The sequence below is a fragment of the Triticum aestivum genome, chromosome 1A, assembly GCF_018294505.1.
Source record: "Triticum aestivum cultivar Chinese Spring chromosome 1A, IWGSC CS RefSeq v2.1, whole genome shotgun sequence".
Taxonomy (NCBI): Eukaryota; Viridiplantae; Streptophyta; class Magnoliopsida; order Poales; family Poaceae; genus Triticum; species Triticum aestivum.
In genome coordinates, this window is record NC_057794.1 from 300343602 (window position 1) to 300353578 (window position 9977).

General features: G+C 40.9%; 1 protein-coding gene across 1 annotated transcript; it reads left to right on the forward strand.

Moving 5' to 3' along the window:
* Nucleotides 1–611: 611 nt before the first annotated feature.
* Nucleotides 612–9356, forward strand: LOC123047013 (protein TIC110, chloroplastic; the record flags this gene model as incomplete). Its single annotated transcript, XM_044470496.1, is given in 15 exon segments — nt 612–1189; nt 1627–1686; nt 2389–2512; nt 2662–2730; nt 2815–2913; nt 3740–3806; nt 3987–4051; nt 4284–4378; nt 5056–5180; nt 5270–5370; nt 6366–6579; nt 7110–7264; nt 7397–7519; nt 7656–8645; nt 8796–9356. Coding segments are annotated over 15 exon segments (3117 nt in total), but the record flags the coding sequence as incomplete, so codon positions are not given.
* Nucleotides 9357–9977: the final 621 nt, after the last annotated feature.

Below are 9977 nucleotides of genomic sequence, written 5' to 3' on the forward strand. Positions count from 1 at the left end.
AACAACTCTCTCACTTTAGGCACATTCCAAATTATTACAATGTCATACAAGCCTCAAGGAGGTAAAAAGTGAAAGCAACAAACTACCAACCTCGATGACATTCATAATAGTATTACTTATGGACTAGGAATGAACCACGGAAGACTTGTCATTTATCTTATCAACGTGACGCCCTGTGTGGTCTAAAGGAAAGCACACACTCATCTTTGAAGACTTTTATCAAGTTATTTTTCAACTTTTCAAAATTCGTGGCTTAATTGTGAGGAAATAGCTTTCCTGGTTAAGGAGTGTGATGTCACGAGCAACACAGTGAGTAGGTATGTTTTGGGTTTTCTTACAAGCAGTTGTATCACATCGTGACTACTTCCGGTTTCCTTAATCCTCAAATCAAATCAAAAGAAAAAGAAAAGAAAATAAAAAGGGAAAAGGAAAAGGAAACCTCGTGCTTGCCTTGCCCCTAAATTCGGCCCTTCGTCCCACCCCTTTGCCCAGCCAGCCGCCCGAGCCCCTCAGGCGTTGCTCCGCCTCGACCGCCCCCACCAATCCCCATCGTCGCAACGCTATCCACACCCTTCGCCCCGCCCCTCCCCCTCCTCCCCCGCCCCTCCGCCCGCCGCCGCCGTCCGTCCAGGCGAGATCTTACAATGGAGCTCTCCCTCGTCTCCGCGAGGCCCTTGCCCCGCCCCGCCGCCTCCCCGCTCCTCTTCGCCCCGCTCAAACCATTGCCCCTCCTCCGCTTCCCGCCACGGAAGCGCACCGCCTTCGCCCGCCTCCGCAGCCGGCGGTCTCGCCGTGTGGCGGCCTCGGGGGAGGGGGAGGGCGACGCCGCGGACCGGGACGAGGAGGTGTTCGGCAGCCGGAGTGGGCAGGTGTTCGGAGGGCGGAGGGAGCTCACCGGCGTGCAGCCGCTCGTGGAGGCGCTGCCGCCGGTGGCACGGACGGCGGCGGAGCTCGCGGTCTCCGCCGCGGCGTTGGCGGCGGGCTACGGCATCGGGCTCCGCGCCGGCGGCGGCAACCGGGCCGCGGCGTTCGCGGGCGCGGCCGTGCTTGGTGGGGCCAGCGTCGCGGCTGCCGTCGCGGTGAACTCTGTAGTGCCGGAGGTCGCCGCTGTCGGATTGCACAACTACGTCGCCGGCCATGACGACCCCACCAAGCTGGAGGCCAGCGAGGTGGAGGCCATCGCGAACAAGTGAGTTTGGATTACCTCCGTGTAGCTGCTGCCTTCGTTGTATGCTTGCGTCGTTTATATCAGCTATATAAGTATGTTTTTTTTCTGAAATACTCCCTCCATAAAGAAATATAAGAGCGCTTAGATCACTAAAGTAGATTATACCAGCTATTTGATCATCTCAACGGTTTGTTGTGCTCGTTTTGTCTTGTATCAAATTTAGGCTTGCAATGTAGTTTGTGCAAATCCATTTACTTTTGAAACTCCAAACCTGTTAGGGGTACTACCAGCGTTGTGTTGTATGCTTTTTCTGTAGAAGATGAAATATATAATTGGGGCTATCGTTAAATGTACACGGAGGAGACAAATGATTTTTTTAGGGTGATGTGAACTTGCAAGGAAGTATTGAATGCATTGCTCTTTCTGCATTATCTTATCCTTCTCTTATTTATTTTTAGATATGGAGTTAGTACACAAGATGCAGCCTTCAAAACAGAGCTCTGTGACTTGTATGGCAGGTAAACCTCTTGATACACGTGATGTTCAGTTGTTTTCCATGATGATTGTGAAAACATATATGCACAGAACGACCAGATAAATACTGGATTCTATGCAATCTTACTCTTGGAGGGGAGTATTTGTACTGCCATATTTTCTAGTACATGGCTACACCTTTCTTAGCAATCACCCCCTCCTGTCCCAAAAAGGGTCCACTTCTGACAATTTATAAACAACAGCATGCAATATTGAAGTTTGTACCATAATATTTCCGTAAATGGTACGGATCTATTATAATGGTGGAAGTACTGTGAATGTTGATGCCTATTCACTCATATTATTTTCATATGGCAAATCTACCAATTTATACATTGGTAGGCTCGCACATATGCACATGAGCACGATTCAACTCAAAAATTTCGTACGATTCTTTGGTATTGCATTCAGTTAACTCAGTTCTTGAATATACTACTCCCTCCGTTTCAAATTCTTGTCGTGGTTTTAGTTCAAATTTGAACTAAAACCACAACAAGAATTATGGAACGGAGGGAGTACCTTTTTGATAAGCACTTCTAAATTCACATTGGTGTTGAACATTTACCGTCTTTAGAAATCGAACACTATCCACATCGTACCAATTTTGCAATGTGATATTTGAGCTTCACGCTCCTGAACATTTGTTATTCGCTCATTCTTTCTCCTATCTTCTTTTTTTCCTGCAGCTTTCTTTACTCGGTACTTCCTCCAGGAGATGAAGATCTCAAAGGTGATGAAGTTGAGGTCATTGCAAAATTTAAAAGAGGCCTTGGACTTGATGATGTAGATGCTGCAAATATGCACATGGAGGTATTCCCTCGTGATCCAAGCCTTTTTTTTGTTACATCTTGGTATCCCGTATTGTTTTCAGATGTTTGTATTATCTTTAGTCACTGTTTTCACAATTGCACTATTTTCCCTCTGCCTGCTTATGCCTTCCACTTTGCCCATTTCAATAGATTGGTAGACGCTTATACAGAGAGAGGTTGGAAACAAGGGACCGTGATGCTGACATTGAACAGCGGCGGGTAATTGTTTCTGCTTTGAAGTAAATACATGGATACTTAAAACTGTCTGTAGTTCCTAACAGTAACCATGGAAATATTTCTTAGGCATTTCAAAAGCTGATATATGTGTCAAATCTTGTCTTTGGAGACGCATCAGCCTTCCTACTTCCATGGAAACGTCTTTTCGGCATCACTGATTCTCAGGTACATTAATATACATTGTTTTACCTTTGTGCATGGCATGTCTCTGTTTATGATTTCATGGTATCTTTCCGGGATCACTGATTCACAGGTACATTAGTATACATTGTTTTACCTTTGTGCATGCCATTTCTCTGTTTGTGATTTCATCTCATGGAGAAAGCAGAACGTTACCTCCATTATGTTGTTTGTTGTTTTTGCTAAACTTTGTAGTGTAATTGCACCCATTTTCTAACTACGTTGTTACTGTAAGAGACCTCCTGAAGCTAGTGTTTCACCCTTCATAATGCAATAGGTGATCTTTGCATGCTCATTTTGTCGTGGCCAATTTTAATATCTATGTATGTACTATGATTACAAATTTGTTGCCCTTATTGGTCGTGCATATCAGTCTGCGAGACATACATGATCTACTGGTGTGAAAATTCTCCCTGCAAAATAATGTATGCAATGTAATGTGATGCACTATGACACATGCATTGTTACTTGTACCAAAAATAGACAGACTGACTGTACATGTTTAGTGCCTCTGTTTCTTGACAAGCATGGTCAACCTTATAAAGTTTGAGTAGCATATGGCTATAAAAATTGTTTCAGGTTGAATGTAGTAGTTGAAAGGGAAGATCTTTTGTGCTGATAAAGATGAAGACGTAGATTGCTTTAACATGTACAGATCACACATTCACACAAGTCAAATGTTTTTTTCTCATAGAGCATGTCTTTTTGAAATGCTTGCTTATCTCTTGTTACTTTGGTGCATAGTTTCTGTGTGTCTCTGTCTTATTTGACATCATGGCTGTTTTGTTACATTTTCATAATCTTTTGGCAGATCGACATTGCTATGCGGGACAATGCCAAAAATTTGTACGCGATACAGCTCAAGTCTATTGGTAGAGGTACCGCTGAAATATTATTTGTAGGCATTAGTTCCATTCTTAGGTCATATCGTGCTTACAAGGTTTGTCATTCAAGTAGATTAAATTTAGAGCAGGGTAGATAGCAAGGATATCCCCTGTATACTAATTACTTGTTGCATTCCATGAATGTTCTCACCTGGACATATTCTGTTTCGCTAGGTCTGGACATAGGCACTCTCATTGAAGCAAGGAGAGCCCAACTTGCGTGTAAACTTTCTGATGAGGTAATCCTTCTCTCTGGAGATTTACTGCTGGGTTGCTTTAGCATCATTTCATCAGTTCTTGGGGCATCTTGTCACCTATATCCAAATAGCATAAATCTAAGGATAGTATCTTGGACGCCATACAGGTTTCTATTTGATTGTTGACATCAATCTAAGTATGGCAAGACATGGCAGACGACGTCAATCTAAGCATATTCTATTGTAACATGTGCTGATATTTATATTTTGGCAGATTGCTGCTGACATGTTCAGGGAACATGCGAAGAAGTTGATTCAAGAAAACATTTCATCAGCTTTAGACATCTTGAAGTCGCGTAACAAAGCCACGTATGAAGCCTCTTGCGAACCTGCTGGCTGATTTCATTATTTGACAATTTCCATGAAAACATAAATGTATTAACTGCTAATCTGATGGTTTTAAGAAAAGGGAACATATATTTTTGTTAAATCCGACATAGGTATTTTGTACATTAGAATTTCCTCTGATATTATATTTATGGAAAGTACTTCATAACTAGCAATGCTAAAATTTATTTCTCCTCCCTCCACAACAAGAGAGGCTTTCCACCTCATGAGCAAGTGATGTTATCAGTCTTTGCTGGCTTGTTCGAGTTGCAAGCTTTCAGTATTATTTTAATATCATGAAGAATAACATATAAACTCAACCTCCAGTTAAAAATCTTAGCTGTATTATTGTACGCACCATGCTGTTTATAAGGGAGACTAGAGTATGTTTGGTGGATTGATCTGCTTTAATATTAATTAGCAAATAATATTTTTCTACTATTACGAAAACTGAGCTATCTGCACTCCCAAGGAAGTTTGAGAAATACTTTTCCAAGAAGCCCCATTTGTTTTCGTTGTTCAGTTATTAGCAAATACATGTATCTCTGTCAAGAAGTGTAAACCCTCTGAATCTTGCTATGCTTAATTTTTTGGATCTTATCAATACAGAATGCTCAAATTTTTACCTCAGGACTAAACCATATTGTCACTGCCTGCAGGAATAGCCCAACACAGGTTATTGAAGAAGTAAAGTGTGTCCTTGCATTTAATAGCCTGCTAACTGTACTGAGCAAGCACCCTCAAGGCGATCGATTTGCACGTGGGCTTGGACCTATTTCATTAGGTAAGTTACTGAAGATTTTTGAATTCATATGTTGATGAGGTGGGTTGTCCTTATGAATTCTTATTGGTTCTTCTGCATGGATTGCATAGCGGGAGAGCTTGATCATGATAGGAGGGCTGGTGATCTAAAGACACTCTATAGGGCCTATGCAACAGATGTACTTTCAGATGGACCTGTTGATAATGAGAAGGTGATCACATGTTATTCACATTTTGTTTAGTTAGCTGATGCTCCATATCAGATGACAAGCTAAAATAAGTAATCAATAATTCCGTAGGTTTCTTTTGAAATGGTTAACATAGATACCAATTATTGTGAAGCATATTGATTTAAGTAGACCAGTGCAAGTTTGGAAGGTTGTAGGATTTGGAAAATACAGTCTGGATTTTTTGTGGACAAAGTTAGTCTATTGACCTATTATTGTGAAGCATATTAATTTAAGTAGAGCAGTGCAAGTTTGCAAGGCTGTAGTATTTGGAAAATACAGTCTGGACTTTGTGTGGACGAATTTAGTTAGTTAGTCTATTGACATATTTGGATCACAGACAACACAAGAGTAGTCTGAAAGTGTTTGCACCCGGAATGAACAGTAACTCCACGCCCATCTATGTCACACATCTTCTGTTTTGTAGTTCACATCATGTTAGATGCTGAACTAAACAAACTCAAGCGTACCTGTCACTGTTGTTAAGGAATAACCTGTGTGGCCTAGGGTTACATATCAGTAACACATCAATAGTATTTTCTGGTTCGCATGAATTTAATACCAAGCCCTTGATCAGACCAGCAATTTTTGACAAAAGAGAGAACATATACTCTGATTCAACTAGAGTTTATGCCGATTCATGCCAACAAATTAATGCACCTTATATAAAGGAACAGAGGGAGTAACTGGGAACAGTCACGATATATAGATAATAACTAGTACTTTGATTTGTTGTCATTGTTCTGTAAAGGTTGCTTTAATCAAGATAAAATAATTTGAGAAGTACATAACCTAGCAATTGTATCACATCGGGCTGACAATTTTATTTTTTCAACATGAACTGTCTTATATTTTTGCCCATGCTCTCTGACCATTGAGTCTAAAAACATATGGTAGCATCTTAACAAGATAAATCTTTACAACAACAACAATAACTAAGCCTTTAACAAGATAAATCTTTCTGTGATTAAAAATTCCAGCTTACTCCTTTGAATGATCTGAGAAATATATTTGGACTGGGGAAGCGTGAAGCAGAAGCAATCATCTCAGATGTCAAATCTCAAGCATACAGAAAGAGACTTGCAAAATCCTTTAACACTGATTTGGCTGCAGCTCCTAGCAAAGCATCGTTCCTCCAAAATCTGTGCGAAGAGCTACAGTTTGATCCCGAACTTGCTAGCAAGATGCATGAAGGTACCACGTTGTCACTTGCTTCTAGTATTACAGCGTAGCTCTATATTTGCTACAGTTTAATCCTTCTCTTGCTAGCAATATGCGTACCATTCTGGAAAATCACGTGTCAAATTGAGAATCTGGTTTAACTAGGTTCTATACGGTATCCTATATCCTTTTGCTGCATCAGTACACACAATTATTCATTATACAATCATCAGGCATTAGCTGTGGGCTGATACTGCAGCTTATTATTTTAGTTGCCAACATTTTACATTGACTATAGGAAGTAATATGCAGCAAGGGAACTGACTGCATTTACTTAATCTTGTTATACATTGCTGTTCTTGTGTTGTACGAGCAGTTGTGGATTTTTACTACTCCCTCCGATCCATAATAAGTTTCATGGTTTTAGTTCAAATTTAAACCAAAACCACGACACTTATTATGGATCGGAGGGAGTACGAAAGAAAGACAAATATGATATGGCTAAAATTACTGCCTTTGTATTTATGATTATCAGCGTGTATTAATGCCGCTTCATACTTCAGACATTTACAGACAGAAGCTTCAGCAGTTTGTAGCTGACGGAGAGCTGAGCAAGGATGAAACAGAAGCTTTGACGGCATTCCAAGTGCGTCTCTGCATTCCTCAAGAAACTGTTGATGCTGCTCATACTGGCATCTGCGGTCAATTGTTTGAAAAGGTGATGTATTTTATTGTGCCTTTCATTAACACACTGCATAATTTTAGGTTAAATTCCATATCTGCATTAGTTCAGCAAAGTTGATGGCCTGTTCTGTGTAAATGTATTCTTACCATTTTTAGGACATTGCAGGTTGTCAAGGAAGCAATTTTGTCAGTTGATGGATACAACGCTGATAGACGAGAGGCAGTTAGGAAAGCAGCACAGAGTCTAAACTTGAAAAAGGAGGCTGCTATGACCATCTTTAGTAAAGCAGTATGCCTCTTACCTAAAAAATTAGGCTATATAGATTGGCCTATATTCTTCTGTAGAAACTACTACTATGTATATCTTTTGGTATATTCCAACTGCAGATCCAATTAATTTTCTGTATTGCCAAATTCAATGGCAGGTACGGAAATTATTCCTGAACTACATTCAGAAAGCAAAAGCAGCTGGGAATCGCATTGAACAGGCAAAAGAGTTGAAGAAGTTAATTTCCTTCAACACAGTTGTTGTAAGTGAGCTTCTGGCTGACATTAAAGGGGAGCTAACAACTGCTGAACCTGCAACATCAAGTGCGACCTCAGAATCTGAAACGACTGAATCTGAGGGAGAGGATGAGGACTATGAATGGGAATCACTAGAAACATTGAAGAAGACAAGGCCTGATAAAGAGCTAAAAGAAAAGCTGGGCAAGTCAAGTCAGAAAGAGATAACCCTCAAGGATGATCTTCCATTGAGAGATAGAGCTGAGCTGTATCAAACATATTTGATGTTCTGTATCACTGGTGAGACTACTAATGTTTCATTCGGGACAGCAATCTCCTCGAAGAAAGACGATTCAGAGTATTTAATGCTAAAGCAATTGGGACGCATACTTGGTTTAACCGCCAAAGAAGCTCAAGATGTCCACATTAAGCTGGCAGAAAAAGCATTTGTGCAACAGGCTGAAGTGGTTCTAGCTGATGGGAAGTTGACAGAATCCAAGGCTGACCAGCTTGCAACGATACAAACGCAGGTTGGTTTGCCATCTGAGCATGCACAGAAAATCATTAAGAGCATCACAACGACAAAGTTGTCTAGTGCAATTGAAGCATCTATATCGCGAGGACAGATTGGTATACAGCAGGTCCGAGGATTGAAAGACGCAAATTTCGAGCTGGACAGCTTGATTTCAGAACCGTTGCGAGAAACCATTTACAAAAAGTGTGCTGAGGAGATATTCTCATCAGGCACAGGTGAATTTGATGAAGAGGAAGTGTATGTAAAGATGCCAGCTGATCTTATCATAAGTGCTGAGAAGGCCAGGTCGATTGTTCAGGACATTGCGAAGGTTAGGTTGGAGAACGCCCTTGTCCAGGCTGTTGCTTTGCTTCGGCAGAAGAAGAGAGATGGTGTGGTACGTACCGTGTGCCCCTTGTCTGCTTGTTTTGTTAAATTTACATAATTGCTCCTAGAGATATAGGTATAATAACATCTGCTAGGTTATACTCCTGCAGATTTCTTGAAGTTTGTGGTGAAATTTTTCATTGCTTTATATCTGATGCAGATTTCATCACTGAACGACCTGCTCGCATGTGATGCTGCCGTGCCTGCTTCGAAGCCTTTGTCATGGCCCACTCCACGAGAGCTTGACGACCTGTACTGTGTGTACATGAAGAGCATTCCGAAGCAGGATAAGTTGTCAAGGTTGCAGTATTTACTCGACATCAGTGCCGAGAAGGCTGAGGACCTTCGGGATGCGGCGACGGCAGGCACGTTGCCTCAAACAGGCCAAGAGGAAGAAGAGTTGGCGTTCTAGAGGGGATGATGATGGGAAGAGGCACTTTTTTGTTAGGTAGCCAGCAGAGTCGAGCTCCTGCCAGACGCGGTGCTGTGGCGCCAATAGCTGCTGTTGTAGCTAGGCATGGTTTTGAGAAGCAACGCATAATCCTGACATGCATAAGTATTTTGTATAGACAGATTTGACACCACAGGGTGACAGTTTTCTGCTGCATTCTTTCAAACCATACTGAAATCATTTTCTGTTTCTCCTTTGCGCTTTTGGCCTCTTGGTCATGTACCAGAGTCACTGCAGGTCCTTTTGTAATAAATGTGGTTTGTTGTGTAAGGCTGGTCGTAACGATAGTATCATAAACAGTATTATGTATGCCAACTAGATTTTTTTTATGATGTGGCACGCAATTAAATGGAGATAGAGAGAATATGTATCATGCATGCCAACTATACTTTTTTGATGGCACATAATTAAATGGGGAAAGAGAGAAAGTGATATCATATTATGATTCCACATCATAGTAAATGTTGTACTATTTTATGTCATACATGCAATTAATAAAGTAACATAAGATGTACTAACTTACGATATTATGCATTATGGGAGTAGTATCATACATTAGTATAATATACATGATATTAGTATATCATACTCCCCGTTACCGACAGCTAACTTGTATCATATGCCAAGCTTCTTGCAAAATCAACTAAATTTTTTTACCATGTGGCACCAAATCCTTCGCTCCTAAAATTTGAATACCATCATTTTTTGTGAGAATCAACTCAAGTTTTGCCCTTTTTTTACATTACACCATATTTTGCCTTTTTGTCTGTCAATTTGTGAATTGAATTCAGAACTTAGATTTTATGACATGGTATAGATGTTCATCTCTAGTCACAGCTTCTAAATGTGTTTTTGGTTGCCTGGTGAACTGGTACATCTCAAAGGTGCTAG